This window comes from Agelaius phoeniceus, chromosome 2, assembly GCF_051311805.1.
Source record: "Agelaius phoeniceus isolate bAgePho1 chromosome 2, bAgePho1.hap1, whole genome shotgun sequence".
Lineage (NCBI taxonomy): Eukaryota > Metazoa > Chordata > Aves > Passeriformes > Icteridae > Agelaius > Agelaius phoeniceus.
The window spans coordinates 32,196,326-32,212,989 of NC_135266.1; the positions used below are offsets into that span (position 1 = coordinate 32,196,326).

General features: G+C 41.8%; 1 protein-coding gene across 4 annotated transcripts in view; it reads left to right on the plus strand.

The window, feature by feature from the left end:
• Positions 1-16,127, plus strand: part of CNGA3 (cyclic nucleotide gated channel subunit alpha 3) — a 31,788-nt gene extending 15,661 nt beyond the window's left edge. Inside the window, exons 5-10 of one of the 4 annotated variants that reach the window (XM_054627917.2) lie at positions 179-358; positions 1,923-1,976; positions 5,676-5,807; positions 7,907-8,014; positions 8,898-9,004; positions 12,217-16,127. In XM_054627917.2, coding sequence (XP_054483892.2) covers positions 179-358; positions 1,923-1,976; positions 5,676-5,807; positions 7,907-8,014; positions 8,898-9,004; positions 12,217-13,625 — 1,990 coding nt within the window. In that variant the 3' untranslated portion in view covers positions 13,626-16,127. Of the gene's footprint in view, positions 1-75; positions 114-178; positions 359-1,922; positions 1,977-5,675; positions 5,808-7,906; positions 8,015-8,897; positions 9,005-12,216 lie in introns of all 4 variants that reach the window. The other 3 variants (XM_077173451.1, XM_054627918.2, XM_077173453.1) reach the window with 3 other exon arrangements.
• Positions 16,128-16,664: the final 537 nt, after the last annotated feature.

Genomic DNA, 16,664 nt, shown 5'->3' on the forward strand with positions numbered 1-16,664 from the left:
ATCCAGTGCAGAAGGTGATCTATGAAATTGTGCCAAGTTCATACAGTTACTCCATCAATTTTAATTTCATCACAGGTGGAGATGTGGAGAAGAATCCTGGCTGGTGTTTGTGGGTATGTTTTAAGCCACCTCATGTTTCTGTCTGGTTCAGTCCATTGTGTGTGTGTGTTCCGTGCAGGCTGTCACGGTTTGTGTTATCCGTGAGGTCATGGGCCACAAGGCGCTCGCACCACGAGGACCAAAGGCCTGACTCTTTCCTGGAGCGGATCCGGGGCCCAGAGCTCGTGGAGGTGTCCACCAGGCAGAGCAACATCCGCTCCTTCCTGGGTGCCCGGGAGCGGCCCGGGGGAGCCAACAGGTAAGAAGACATGTTTGTACTTGAAGACAGCTGAGGTTATCATGTTTTCTTGGTAATTAGGATGTAAGTTGTATTTTAAGAAGAGAGTAAGGAGCTTAGCGTGGGAGATGAACAGAGTATCTAATGCTGCCCAGGAATCTTCAGATAACTAAAGTATTGCACTTTCAACAGATTTTCTTCCTCAAGCACGCTGTGACCAAGATCTTGAATTGAAGGATTTTGATCATGCTGCTTCAGGCAGAGTGATTTCTCAGAACTGGAATTTTATCATACGCAACTTGATGTTGCTAAACTGCTTTCTACTGAGGAGAATGCAATTTCTATCTCAAGAATCTAGGATGTTTCTACTTTTGGCTTTTCAGGATCTTAATGTGCATTATCTGCAAGTGTTAGGAAACTCTAAAGAAGCATTTGTGCAAAATGTGTAATTGCTTTGTTATATCTATTCAGAAGTCCATCTGATAACATTACAGAAAGCTTCTGATGCAGAAATGACAAAATCGTTTGGATGCTGACTTTGCTTATTAGCACATACGTGGTCTTTGGTATGGAAGGCAGGTTCAGTCTTAATTTTTTTCCAGTAAAACAAAAGAGAAACCTTTATGTGTTTACAGTTCTTTGACGTGATGACTTATTACTCTATAAATGTACAATACAGTGTTTTAAATTTAACTCCAGCTAAAATGGGAAAATGAAATCCCAAGACAAAAGCTGACTTTCTGTTTGGCGTTAGGCTTTGAAACAGAGACTCCTATATTTTTTTTGCATAATTAAAGACTGGTAGGTAAGCAAATTAGTTTCAAAAATCTCAGTAAGCAATTCAGATTAAAGCAAAAACCTTTGAATATCTGTGCATTACACAGGTTACTTTGATTTGTTGTAGTCCAGCACAGCCTTATTATCTTCACTTGATCTGCTTCTTAAAAACTTATCTCAAGAGCACATTTTATTGAATTAGCCAGACTGTTGCCTGATTTCTCAGGTGTCTGGATCAGTAGCATCTGCAGATGGGAAGTAATTAGAGAGAACAACATTGATCATAGGCCAACAAACCTCTGCACAAAGCTATTGGAAATTAATTTGTGGGCACCCATCCTTGCCTTCTCAGTTTTATGCTGGTGGACAGTAACTCTCAGTTGTTGGATCATGAAGGCTTACTTCTGCAGCAATGGGTAGGTATGCTCATTACTTATCCACAGGCCTTGACACTGCATCTGTGAAGAGGACTTGAAAGGATTGGAGAAAGTTTAAAATAGTAGCCCAGTGAGTACAGGACTAAAAATAGTGCGGTGCATCTTGCCATGCACTAATACGCCTAAGAACAGGCTTCAGACATCAGATGTGGTCACAAATGTGTATGCCAGGCACATGACTGAAAGGAACTGGTGCCTTGAAGCAGTTATGCAAAGGGGCTTATCACAGCAGTCAAAATTGACCTTGCTAATCTTATCAGTGCCTATGTGAGAAGCTCGTGAGTCCGTCTGTCGTGTCGGCAAACACGTGCGTGAAACACCAGCAGCCTTTACTGACACTCTTTAATGTGTTTTATTTAACTTGCTTGCAGTCACTGGCCCTTGGCCAGGTTCAATGTCAACTTCAGCAACAACACTAATGAAGAGTAAGTATACTGTTAACTCCAAAGACCTTTCTGCTACCAGCACCTTCTCTTTTCCCCTATCCAGCCTAGTAACATTTGTAGTATAAACTCCTTAGTTCTTGCTAAGCCTTTCCTACGAGTATAGTTTTATTATTGAGAAAGGTCCAGTTTTCTTAGTATGAAAAGCATCCTTTGTGCTCCCTGTGAACTTCTTTTTGTCTGAAGTTACCCCTTCCTCTCGAGGAGTGAATTTGACTAAGCATTTAGTCCCTACCTTCTGTAGTTCAGCTGGCTGATTTTACTGCATTACCAATTGATGCATTCATTTTTCAGTTTTTAAATGAGATTCATGTGTAAATTTTCTAATAGTGGTTTTCCTCTTTTAACACACTGGTACCTTTTTGCAAATCAAGTGTCCCAAAAATTTGTCAAATGAGAAGTAGATACTGATGAGGGCACCAAAACCAATTTATATGTCCATCTTTTAAAAGTGTGTGTTTCAGTTCAGCAGGTACTGTTGTCTTAGAGAGAGTGACAGGCACCATAATAAGCAATAAGGCTGGTATTGCCACAGAGTGTCTGACAGAAGCTGTCCTTTTGAGTTTATTTCATATAATTGACAAGCTATTTCACAGTGTTACACCAAAGAGAAATTTATTAAACAATGTGAAGAGCTCCTGTAATTTAAAATTACCCAACATCAATGTTTGTTGCTTGTCTTAGATCACAGCAATCTGAAGACATATCTGCTCTTTAGTATCCAGCAGCAGATATGTTCTCATGCATAATGATAGTAGGTTTTTTTCATTGCTTTCTAGATGAAAACAAAAAATTTAAAACTAATCAGTACATCTTTTGATTGTGTCAGAAATACTTCTAGAAAACTCTTGGATTTTTTTTTTCTCCAAATAATTCTATCATAGGCAAGTGTAAACCATACATTTTAAATGATGCTGCAAAACCTTTGTGCACATAGCTGAACAAGAGATCTTCCTGATGCAACTTTTTGGTTTGGTTTGCGTAGTTTTTATTCAAAAGGAAAATCTGTGTTCAGTGAACAGTGACAGAAATATGCAGGGTTTTATTTAGACTGATACAAAAGAAGTGCTATAAGCTTGGAGCCAAGCCTGCTAGATGGAGCCCAAAGGACTGGTTAGGACAGAAACACTTCTGCCTTACTCTGTTTCTGACAGTGACTCAGGTACCTTGGGCAGAACTTTCATCCTTTCACTGTTTCATTGTTTTTAAATGAAGACAAGACCTGTCTGTCTACCTGTCCAACAGTCTGAAACATACTTGATTTGCAAAGTACTTGACAGATGAGAAATGCAAACATTTGAGTCATTCAAAGACTATGACAGTGTTTTTAGAAGGGCTGATGAAGTAGATTTCTAAGTCTAAAGCCGCACACAGCTTAAAAAAGAGCATGGATTCTGCTGTGTTGGGGTCAAAGAGGACAGACACAAACTGTTTTATTGGTTACTGGATTTCAGTTTGCTCAGTGTTACTGGTAAAGTAAAAGAAATGTGGACTTTTCATTATATTAAAGAGCTAAGTGTGCCATGTCTTGGGGAACTGTACATGATGCTTTCAAGTCTTTGATTATGGCCAACCTTTTCCACTGAGCAATTTCCAGTCAGACTGCAAGTAGATGTGAGTATGATAAATTGGGAGTTACCACAACAGAAAACAACAGAGGCAACATGAATGGAAGAAACTAATTTACAAAAGGTACCTGTAGTTGACAGATGAGTTTGTAGGAGATCTCAGGCCAGAGAAAAATAAGTGTTGGCATTAGATGCTCTGTGAAATAAAGTTTTTTCACTTTTTAAAAAATAAAACACAAATATAGGAGGGAGTTGTAATTGTCAAAATACTCCCTCCAAAGTTCACCACCACTGAGACTTTTTGGCTGATTCTCAATCTCAGCCTACTTTTCCCTTTATAACAGGATCCGCAAATGCACAAGGCAGCCCTACCCTTTGAAAATTTTGCTTACTAGTAGTTCTTCCTTTCTGGTAAGAATGCCAGGCACTTGAAGTATTGAGGATCTACATTAATGCTAACAACAGCAACTGTGCATTTCCCTCTAGGTCAGACACCATGCATGGTAATCTCAAGTGAATTCCTGACGTGTTTTTTAAACAGGTAGGTTTAAAAAGGTTAAAAGGTAGATTGGAAAATGAAGAGGTAAAGTTCTGGACAGTCAGTCCAGAGAAATAAATTCTTGAGAAGCAGTTCCCACTGCTGTGTAGGAATCATCTTTGGTAAATGAAAAACTCTTTCTTTGATTTGAGATGCAAGTAGAAATAGAAGATCAGTCAAGCCAAAGGTTCTTTTCCCCTCCAGTTCTGCTCCCTTTTACTGTGTAATTTTGAAGGTGTCAGTGGTGTTGGTCAGCTTGGTAGGTATTTCCCTGGATGTGGCAGAGTGTGGGATCTTGGCATTTTTTTAGCAAATGAGTCTTGGCTTTTCCAAAGTACACTGTAGTGGTGCATCACTGTGGAAAGTCTAAGTGTAAGGACTGGAACAGGTGCTCATTGCTGATTGGTGAAAGCTGCTACTATCTTAAAATTGGTGGCTGTCATCTCCTTTGGAGCACTTCTTTCTCCCTGTATCAAGCACTTTCCTAGATGTGACTGCCATTCACAGCACAGACCTTTCTGTCTGAGCAGTATGAGCAGGTGTGCACAGAAAGCACTAGTCCTGTAAGCAGCACTGTTGCATACTCTGTCCTTGCTGTGGGGTGTTGCTCTCATTAAAATAATTTGTCCTTTCTTGACACCCATGCAAAGGGAGACTCAGAACCAGCCTTGGCAGTTCAGAGGAGAAAACAGAGCTCCCATGGGAGCAGGAATCCATGGCTTTCATTCAAACCAGACATTATGTGTGGGGAGTTCTGTGATCCACATACACTGTAGTGAGGAACACTCTTAGGCTTTTCTCTCTGGGGGGGGACATTTTCTGCTTCAAGGACTAGAAATGTTCAAATAAAAAAGAAGGAGATCTCGGATCATGGATTTTCTGCTTGTGCAAGTGAGCACCAATCTTCACAACACATTACATGATTGATGACCAAGGCATGTAGCAAATCTAGCTTTAAGTATTGTCAGAATCTTGTGAAAGATGTTAACTTCCTGTAGGTTTGAAAAGTATTTGTGGGCCTGTCTGCCTAAGTTAACATATTTCAGAACTCTTATGTTCAGACAAACCTAAGAATGGGACAATTCACATCCAGAGGCAGTTAATTAATAGACTTTTTTCTGGTTTTATAGAACCATGAGAGGAGATTCATCCTGATTTTTTATAATTACTACAAAAGCTTCAGACAGTCACGTTGAGGTTTTAGCTGTGCAAAGAACGCTGACAGTTTGTTAAGCCATTTCACATTCTGTCATCATTTGATATGTTTCTTTTTAAGTGCCTGGGTTCTTAAGGGTCAATCAAACTGAAAGCATTTACTTAAAATCAGCCTGGTACACTGATGTCTGAAAAGGTCAAGAAGGTGTGGGTGACTAATGCAGAGAATCAGCCAGCTGGTTACCTGATGTGATGGTGTGGTGGTGTCAAGGGTGAGAGGCCTCAGCCTGAGAACCCTTTTTTCCAGTTGGATCCCTGTCCTATTCTGTCTGGAGTTTAGAATAGTTTCCCAAACCTCCACCCTCTCCCTTAACTGCTCAGTATTGGTAATACTGCTAAGCCTTGCATTATGTTGTACAGCAAAAAGGAAGAAAAGAAAGAGGTTAAAGAGGAGAAAAAAGAGGAAAAGAAAGAGGAGAAAAAAGAGGAGAAAAAAGAGGAAAAGAAAGATGACAAAAAAGATGACAAAAAAGATGATAAAAAAAAGGAAGAGTAAGTATGAAGAATGAATGTGTGATCGTAGCACGTCTCTTACATTACAAAACATGGTATAGCATTCATTATAATGTTACAATTGTTCCGTAGACTGCAGATTCTTAGCCTGTCAAATCTTTAATACATTTTCCTCTTTGGGAAGGTTTCAATTGCTCAGCAAAGTTGTATCTTAAAGACCTCTGTTTAGGTCTTTTAGAAACAGCTGCCTACATCAGTAAAAGGGAATTGAGCTACCTGTGGTCACTTTGAACTGAAGATCACTTTTCAATTATGACAACACTTTAGGACAGCAGCCTGCTTTGCAGAGCTGCAGACTTTTCATTGTTCCAGAATTTCCATAATGATTCAGAGAAGATGAACCAAAAGTCTGGTTCATCTTACCATGTAGAAATATCTTATATGAAGAAAATTAAAGATTTGCTAATAAGTTTACTTATTTCACTGACTAGTTATTTAATTACTTAATACAGTGCAGTTCATTGCTAGTAAGAACTAAAATTTGCTTCTGTTGGTTAGGAGATGGTGTATTTCTGCAACAAAATGAGATAAGTCGAATGCTTTTGACAGAAATGGATCCTGCTCTTGCTTTGTTCCCCTAAAGATGACCCAAATATACTTCAATTTACTATTACCAGGGATTAAAAGTAATGATGATGCCAGATAAAAAAAGAATGCATTTGAGTGCATTTGACAGTTAAGGAGTATGTTACAGCAATGTATTGTAGGTTTATATGTATGTATATGGTGGCACCTGCTACATAGACATGAGGGTGTTCCAAATGGAATCTGATTGATCCCAAGATCTTTATTAATCAAAGCTTTTAATTTTTTTTTCCCAATTACAAAGCCTTTGTTCTAAACACTCTCTTTTGTCTTTAATTACTGTGCAGTGAAAGTGTGAGCTTTGCAGTAGCCAAGAGTGTTTTAAGACATTTTCTCAAAGCAAATTAATGTTTTAATGTCTACAAGGTAGTATACTCTGATGTATAAGGACCATATTTCATGGTCACATTTCAGTTTTGAGGTGGTGATCAGTTTCCTAGAAGAAATGGTTCAAAACCAGTAGTGAAGATAGTAAGGTAAATAAATACATTTTAGATTAAAGCTGCTTCCTTTACTCACATTGCCTGGGTATTCAGCTGACAGCAATGGCAATGCCAGAAATACACACAGATTTGAAATAAATTATCATTATATTTTAATATATTTGCATTCTTGGAGATTAGGAAAAGTCCCACAAATACATATTCAAGCATTGCCTTGCCACATATTCTGCACACTATTATACAGTCCACAGATCACAGTTCTGCTGCTGAATTAATTTTGCAGCTGTGGACCTCAAATCCACTGATTTCCTCTGATTACAAGCCTGATTGCTCTCTGTTCCATATCAACCTTTCTCATGCTGGTGGTGGGCACTTCTGAGCATACCCTGCGCTATTAGCCATGCTGTTCTTCAAATCTTTACATTCAAATCTTTACATTCCAGGCCTGTATGCTTCCTTTAGCATCACTTCCTTGTTGTGAGGCCTAAGGGGCCAGGACTGTGAATGTTTTAAATTTGCCTTACACAAAGACATGTTTCAGCTCTAGTCACACACACTGTATGTGCATATGCACACAGAGTTTCTTACTTGTACAGACATTTATTTGAATACATACATGTTTTACTTGTTCAAATGCATGCTTATACAGTCATTTCCATAAGAGAATTTGCTGAAAATCAATAATCAACCTGCAAAAGAAATGCATGAAATGTAACCTTCTAATCTGAGTGATAATAAGAGACATTTAACAATTAAGGGGTTTTTTTCAGTGTGGGGCTTAATACAGAAGGCTGTGGGTTTCATCCAGGGAGATATGAATGTCTGTGTTTTTCTTTCCACTCTTACTTACTTTTTCCAAAGCTGGGTCAAACAAAAAAGTAGAGCTTGTCAGATGGGATGCCTGGTATCTCATCTGCACTGCCTGCATGGATACTTTCTCTTCTTGGGCAGCTGTGAGTTCATGGTGAAATGAGCAGCCCCAAGAAGAGGGAAATCCAGCAGGTTGCTTGCTTACATTTCCAGTGTAAATCTGCATGTTTTACTTTCCAGGCAGAAAAAGGAGGTCTTTGTGATAGATCCTTCAAGCAATCTGTACTACAACTGGCTGACTGTAATTGCAGCACCTGTATTCTATAACTGGTGTATGCTAGTGTGCAGGTATGGATTTAAGTTAATAACAATTTTACATTTCAATCATTATGTTTCCTATGTAAATCACCCTCTTATCTCCCTGCAGTATCTTTTGAATGACTTACCTAGAAGGTTTACAGTTCATACACCCTTAGGGATGTATGATATGCCTACCACTGGGAATAGATTGCCAATGTTTCTTCTTTTTTTTCTCCTTTTTGTCTAAAAGCAGGTGGATGTAACTTGGAGTGAGTGTCCTCATGAGCGCTGGTGTGGCCTTTGTGTGCCACCTGCCGGCTGAGCTGTGTCCTGGCCACTGCATCCCAGGGCACTGCCAGGGATGAGGGCTTCCCACCACCCAGGAGAGAACAGAAAGGAGGGATGTGGGCAGTGGTGGATGGGGCATCTTAAATTCATATAATACATCTTTTGGATGCTCGAAGAGCAGGAGGATATAACTCAAGTATTTCTTTTCCATGGTAGAATGTAGAAATCAGTTTCAGTGAAAGTGATGGAGGGCTGTAGAAATGGTTTCCTTACACTGTGTAAGATGGTAGGGAGAGATGAGGATTGCTTGCCACTGAGAAACAAATCTTTTATTTGGGAATTATCTTCATGGAGATATGTATCCCATGAAATCTCGTGCACTTTTACTTGGAGGGGTATGTGTAATCCTCCATAAGTGGGGCATTTATGTGTTTGAGTTTTATTCCTGTCCAGAACACCTTTGAATTCTGAAAGATCCTGGTGTCTGTTTGGACACAGCTCTAGTATGCAGATGTCTGCAGATGGAGATATGCTGTAATATTTCTGGAGCAGAAATGTGCACTAACATGCTGCTAGGGCATGTAATGCAAGTACTCTGCTTATGCAGTTGGCCTAATTATTTTTTAAATTTTTGTTTATTTAGAGCCTGCTTTGATGAGCTACAAATGGACCATGTTAAAATATGGCTGTTCTTGGATTATCTCTCTGATATTATCTATGTTATTGACATGTTCGTCAGGTTCAGAACAGGTGAGTCTTTCTGGGATTTGGTTTCTAATACTGCATGTATTTAAAGGCTGGAAACAAAATTCCCCTGTGGGGTATGACCACTGTAATAGCCTGTCAGAGTGCAACAGTGGAGGCTTTTGGAAGATGAAGTGTCTGATCAGCTTGGATTTTCTAAGGCCATACATTCCAACACTTGCTCTTCACTTGTCTCTAAATTCAGTTCTGTCAGTAATAGGCGTGCCAGATGCTGAGTGCATAGCCACTGTAACAGGCTGTGTGGGGAAGGGACAATAGGGCACTTGGGGCAGGAAACCAGCTGCACCCCACAAGTGCTATTTCCTTAACCAAGCTATGCAGCATCCTGGTCAGAAGTGGTTATTGAGTTGGTCAAGATCAAGACCTGGCACCTGTCCCAGCCTTCTGTCTGTGCTCCTATGCCTGGAACAGGCAGTGTAGCCCCTCTGCCACCATCTGCCACCATCTGTGCTTCCTGCAGCTCTGCGAGGTCCTGGCAGGTTCCCACTGCCTGGTGATGCTACAGGGTTAACCCAGGAACCCCTGCTTAGGTCCTGCCTTCCTGGAGGAAGTGTAAACCCAGAGGATTTATGAGGACTGTGCCATGCTATGTGTGAAGTGGTTCTCTTCAGCTTCTTGTCCTTGTTTCTGTAATCCAGCCGGCTGCGATTCCAGCCTTAAAGTGGTATCTGTTTTAAACTGAGCAAGGTCATAATATAGGCCTAAGCAATGGCATTCAGTGATCCATGTCACCAAGTTACTGAATAGTCCTTGATGCACTTTGGTGCTGCACTTTGGTCCATGCCAGAGAGCACCCAGTGTCTGGGGACAGCTAGGAGGACAGCAGGGGTTGGGTGTTGTTCATCGTGGTGTTTTTGGAAGGGCCTGGAAGAACTTACATGTGAATAGAAGCTGTCATAGTAGCTGGTCTTGGGCCAGAAGACATCTCCTGTCTCATTCTCTTCACTGGTACAGACACAGCTTCAAAATGTCCCTTGAAAGGGTCCAAAACAACACTGATCATTTAAAAATGAGAGTAATTTTAGATCTTTCATTTTAACATCTTATCCATTTTTATCTATTTATTTATTTTAAGTTGTGCTGACAGCTTGATGTTAATTATGGCCTATGAGAAGTTGTAAACGTAACTACAAGATGGGCTAAAAATGCTGTCATGTGGGAAGCACACAACCCATGGCAAGCCAAATTCTTAAACTTAGCAAGTACCTTGTTCAACAGGAAAGTCAGTTTCAGGTACCAGCCAAAATCACAAGAGTGTTGTATTTGGGGCAGGATGGGGAGGGGTGTTCATCTTCTTTATGTAGTTAAAATGTCTACTGTGCCAACTAAATTTACCTTCTGCAGTTACATCTGTTAATGTAATGGGAAAGAACAGAGCAGAAATTAGGCATGTCCAGGCAAAGCGAGTTATAAATTTCCATGGGCTGTCCTGATAATAATTATATGGCTGTTAAAGCCTGACTGCAATTTGAATTTTCAGGCCTGGCTTGCAACTGCAGAATTGCTGGAGCTGTCTCCCAAATGCTTCAGTGCAGGTGTCTGCTGTAGTTCCAGGCACTCCAAGAAAGAAGTTGCTTCTTTTAGGTGGCAGAATCTTTGTCAGCTCTCTTAACAGTTCCTCCTGGCTCTGCCTTTGCCTGCTGCCTTTTCATGTGAGTCCACAAGGTCCATCTGTGCTGGGGATGGAGGTCCTGGAAGCCTTTGGGGGAGAGTGAGACTTTCTGCTGTCTGAGGGCAGGGTCTGCCTTGGAACTGACATCTAGTAGCCTCACGACTACTCTGATCAGCAGCTTCTCCATGGTGCATTTCTGTCTAGCTGCAGGGCCAGTTGGACTGCATTTCACCTGTTTGGTGACTGTGCACTGTGAAACAGAAAAGATTCATGTCTCAGCAGCTGGTTGTGTTTAGCATACCCTGTGTTCTAATGCTTTCAGAAGATTTTACTGTAAGACCAGTTCCATAAGGGAGCAAAAAGCCAAGAGGTTTTATCTCCTTTCAGGAGGAAGGTGTTTTCAAAGTTATTTTTCATAACTGTGTATCAGAAATTGATCAGTCTGGCCAGCTTTTCTGTTTAGTTGTACAACCAAAGGGCATATTTGACCAGCTTTTTCAGCAGTCTTCTGGGAGGCAGCACATGCATGGCACAGGAACTACTTCCATTCGTAATTGCTGTCAGTTTGCAGATCCAAAGCCAGATACACACAAATAGATGTGGCATTTTCAGATGAACCACACATTCCAGAAATACCGTGCTGTGTAGGGCACAAAGAAATACAGCTTGGTGTTCCTCAGGAGAGGCTTCCCTGAGAAAGCTGTAGGTGCCTTGTAGATTGCTAAGGGGTTAGTAAAATGTGATAATCCAGGATACACCAGGAATGTTTTGCTTTTTCCTCAGTGGACATTTTCTCCTGAGTGGCCCAATGGGCTGACAGTTGGATATCTCCAATTGCAGCAAGTATTTGATACCTATCAATTATATAGGCTGTTCCTTGTGGAACATTTTTAATGCCCTCAGAGGCACAAAAGAGCTGTACTCTTTGTCTCTCACTGCAGTTTATATCTATTTGCAAATTTTTAAAATCTAATACTTTTCAAAGTCTTTGGAATGAAGAAATTTTGATGTGTGAAAGTCTGCTTAGCAGCTCTCTCACTAGAAACGCAAAGTGCAAACCAAGGAAAATCACGTCAGTTTTAACACTGGACACAAGAAGAAAAGCATGACTTAGGGAGGGGGGTGACTGCATTTCTTTATCTCAAGGGTATCTATATTGTTTGGAAAAGGTTTCCAACAATCTATTATGCCAACTTATTCTTGGTATTTATTTTAAAATATTCCACTCCTATTTTATATACACTTGCTTAACTTTAGTTATGACTCATGCCAATGATTCATGAAAAATTAGACACTTGAATATCCCTCTTTTTTTTGCAAAGATACTTAAAAGAAAAAGATACAGCTGTCGCAGGAAAGAGTAGAAAGCCTCAGGGAGCACTGTGGTGAAAATAGAGTCATTGTTCTTAGTCATTATATATCAGCTTTGAAACTTGATTGAAATATTTAAATATGCAATTAAATGACCTCAATATCTGTAGGCATAACAGTACAAATTGTAACATTCTTAGGCCTGAAATGTTAAGTTACTCACTACTGTTGATGGTATTTTTACTCTAATGTAAAATCTTTTTATTCTCTGAAGGCTTCCTTGAACAAGGCTTGCTAGTTCAGGATGAGAAGAAGTTACGAGAACATTATACCAAAACTGTGCAGTTCAAACTGGACGTGCTGTCTCTTGTGCCAACAGACCTGGCATATTTCAAGCTTGGTTTGAACTACCCCGAGCTCCGGTTTAACCGCCTGCTGAGGATTGCTCGGCTCTTTGAGTTTTTTGACCGTACCGAGACCAGGACAAATTATCCAAACATGTTCCGCATTGGCAATCTGGTGTTGTACATTCTCATCATCATCCACTGGAACGCCTGCATATACTTTGCGATATCGAAGGTGATCGGGTTCGGAACCGACACCTGGGTGTATCCCAACGTGTCCGTGCCGGAGTACGCGCGCCTGTCCAGGAAGTACATTTACAGTCTGTACTGGTCAACGCTCACGCTGACGACTATCGGGGAGACACCGCCCCCGGTGAAGGATGAGGAGTATCTCTTTGTGGTCATCGACTTCCTGGTGGGCGTGCTCATCTTTGCCACCATTGTCGGGAACGTCGGCTCCATGATTTCCAACATGAATGCTTCCAGGGCAGAGTTCCAGGCCAAAGTGGATTCCATTAAACAGTACATGCAGTTCCGAAAGGTGACTAAGGATTTGGAAGCCAGGGTTATTAAGTGGTTTGATTACCTCTGGACCAACAAGAAAACGGTAGATGAGAAGGAAGTTCTCAAAAATCTGCCTGACAAGTTGAAGGCTGAAATTGCCATCAACGTCCATTTGGACACGCTGAGGAAAGTGCGTATATTCCAGGATTGTGAAGCTGGACTTCTCATTGAGCTGGTGCTGAAACTGAAACCTACGGTCTTCAGTCCTGGTGACTACATTTGCAAAAAAGGAGATATTGGAAGAGAAATGTACATTATTAAAGAGGGAAAATTGGCTGTGGTGGCGGATGATGGCATAACCCAATTTGTAGTCCTAAGCGATGGCAGCTACTTTGGTGAAATCAGCATCCTAAACATCAAAGGTAGCAAATCTGGCAACAGGAGGACAGCCAACATTAGGAGTATTGGTTATTCTGATTTGTTCTGCTTGTCTAAGGATGATTTAATGGAAGCCCTCACAGAATATCCAGAAGCCAAAAAGGCTCTGGAAGAGAAAGGACGTCAAATTCTGATGAAAGACAATTTAATAGATGAGGAGGCAGCAAAAGCGGGAGCTGACCCAAAAGACTTGGAAGAAAAAATAGGACGACTTGAAGTAGCTCTGGATACGCTGCAGACTAGGTTTGCAAGGCTCATGGCAGAATACACTGCATCTCAACAAAAGGTGAAACAGAGACTTGCCAGAGTAGAAACCCGAGTAAAAAAATACGGTAGTGGCAGCTTATCAGTTGCAGAAGCAGAGGCTGAAAAACCTGAGGAGGAGAAAAAGCAGTAATGGAGTATTTATTTATATTTCCTCATTTATTGGAGAAGGTTGAAGCACTGAAAGCCATAAATGTATGTAAATATGTGTGTGCATACATAGACATAATTATTTTTATATGAACTCAAGAGAATGGTTTTTAGCATTTTTAACTGAAGCAGTATTTTCTTGTAAATAGAACACTGTCACCTTCTTGGGGGGAGATTTGGTCCAGCACTTGGTACTTTTTTGTACTGAGAGTGGGCTTCTTACAAGTCTTGCTCAGAATGTCTGTTGTGTTTGTAGGTCTTGACACATTGTCTCTTCCTGCACATCATGCGTTAAGAAGGCATTGTACTTAAGTAGAAGAGATTAATTTTTTTTCCTTTTTAAGAGCTTAAAAAATGTTCATAGGGTACCCTGCTCTAACTTGCTACTTTAGTAGCTGATTAAATGCATGGATGGATGTCTGTTTCTCAAAATTTTTGTTCTTTTAGAGTCTGTGCAAACAGTTGGATGACAGCTAAGCAGTGTCGGGTACCTGGCCATTACAGTGCACCCTGCACGTGTCTGAAATGGCCATGTGCTCGGATGCTTTAGTGTGATTCTCTCTAATGAGCTGGGCTCTGCACAAAGGACCATGCTGACAGAGTAGCAGTGCTCATTCATGTCCCTTCTGGCAGGGTCTGTGACAGCCTTTGCTGCTCTGCAACTGCTTCGCCAGGGGAGAGAGCGGGGGATGCTCCCTTCTGGTTTTTTTAGCGCAGTTCCATTAGCACTGGTAACACCCTCACTTGGAAGGGAGTCCCCCTAAAGCTCACTGGTGGAAGGGTAATACAGTTTCACCAAACCTGGGAGGAGAAAAGAGGGCCCTGGTGTGTGCAGCTCCCCTATGTAGGGTGCTGAGTGAACTCCCTGGCAAGGGGGCAATCCCAAGGGACTGCCTGAGCTACTGAGAAATCCCATGGGCTGGCAGGGCAGGCTGTCACTGCCTGCCAGGCAGCTTGCTCCCACAACAGGTTTTCTGCTAGGCAAGGATAACAAGCCCTGTGTTGCAAAGTCATTCTGGTCACTTAGGCCTATGTTTTCTTCCTTTTTATTTCTTCTGAGGATGTCTACTCCATCTCCCTGTGCTGTTTGCTGCCTTCTTTTCTCCAAAGTAGTTGTCACACTACCTTGTTTTTACTAGTTAGGGAGAACACAGAAGATACTAGCTTTCATTTTTTGCTGTACAGTATTTTGCTGTCATGCAACTTCCTCAATGTTACTTTCATCCTCCTGAATCTCACTGGCTTTTGGTAAGTATGGAACAGCAGAGGCTGTTCAGCATGTATGGCGTGGGATCCTCCAGTGGCATTAGGTATTTCTATGAGCAGTGCTCTGACCTTAGTTGTCCTCAGGCCTGAGTTATGACAGCATCTGGGATCAATGGCCTGTTGGAAAATTGGTGAGGAGCCCGCTGAGAAGAGGGTGGTTTAACTGGATGACAGTGGAATGAAAAGAGACAGTTTTGCTAAACTGAGTACAACTGCTCAGAGTAAGTCCTCGTCTCCAGGCAAGCAGCTGTTCCCTTCTATTGACACTTCTGAGTCTGGTGAGGGAGACAAATCTGTCAGTGATTAAGGAATGGAGCTTTGCCAACAACTCTGGCAAAGGGACAACTGGGTAGTAAGGTCCACACATGGCCCTTGTCTAAATTCCTGTTAGTGTTAGCCTAGAAGCCAGCTATGCTTATGGATCTTCCCTAGATTTGGCTTAACCTCTATTATCAAAATATCCACTGATTGTAATAAGTAGTTTGGAAAGTAATCAATGTCTCTTTGTGGCCAGTGGCACTCAGGAGTATTGGTTCATCAGCTGAATCTTGGCCTTACCTTCTTTAAGGGCTTGAGAGAAATGGGGGAGCTGAGAGGCTGGTTTTGGCAGGAGGGTAGTGCCCTTGGTCCCACCCAGGGGCAGGCAGGGCTGAAATGGAGCTGGGCTCACTGCAGGTATCCCTGTGAGCACAGACAGGGCTGTCACAGGCTGCTCAACTTCCACCTTGTGACAGAGCCGGGTACCACACTCGCCTTGGCTGACATTCACTGGTGTGTGACTCAAACCCACTGTATGTGGTAGGGGTTTCATGCATATTGACATGTTCTCCATCATTCTCTGTAAATACCCAACATAGCACAGCTATTCCAGCCCACTAGGTATGTATGAGTAAAACTGTTCAAAGTACTCTTTATACCAAATTTATACCTGTTTAAAAACCCTAAAAACCACAGGACTGCGTCTTTACCTGGTGGATCAGAACAGCCTAATCTGTCAGTTAAATGCATGTTTGCTCTTCCCTTTCCATGCCTCTTGATCTGGTTTTCATACACCAGAAAAAGAGCATTTTGATGCTATTGGCTTCAGTCACTCTGAAACATACAGCTTCTGGCATGATGAAATCACATCCTTTGGCGTCTTTCATCTCTGTAAGATGTTTTTTCCTCTTCTTTAATGTGGCTACAGCATGTACATTAAAATATTTTGAGTAATGTTCAAGCAACTCTGTGCTTTCTCTTACCCATATCCCTCTAGATTTTAGTGTTTCAGACAGACTTTGATCACATCACCATTACATGGCCTGGAAAATTGCTAACTGGAACAGAGATCTGAAGTGACAGAAAACTATGTGGGAATGGTGTCTCTCCTCACTACAGCACAGCTGGCACACAGCTTTGGTCCTGGGCCCAGTTTTGACACCATCCCTGTGTTTGCAGGTACCACACAGGCACAAGAGCCTGACCATTATGTCGCTGCCCAAGGGCTGCCAGGTCCCACGGGGCACAGAGCCTGCCAGGCTGCTGCCACCTGTCTCCTGCTTTCCCTTCCCAGCTCCAGGCAGGCTGGCACTGTCCCTCAGCAGGGACAGTGGCTTGTCTAGCAGAAATCAGTGTGTGCAGCTTTCTGCTACTTGCACACAGGTCACCTACCAAAAATTGCCAGGCGCAGACTGGGCTGGGCTGGTTCTTTGACCCTGCCACAAGAGAAAGCAAGGCACAGGGCAGTGCTTACAGAGCATTTGAACATAGGCCTGAA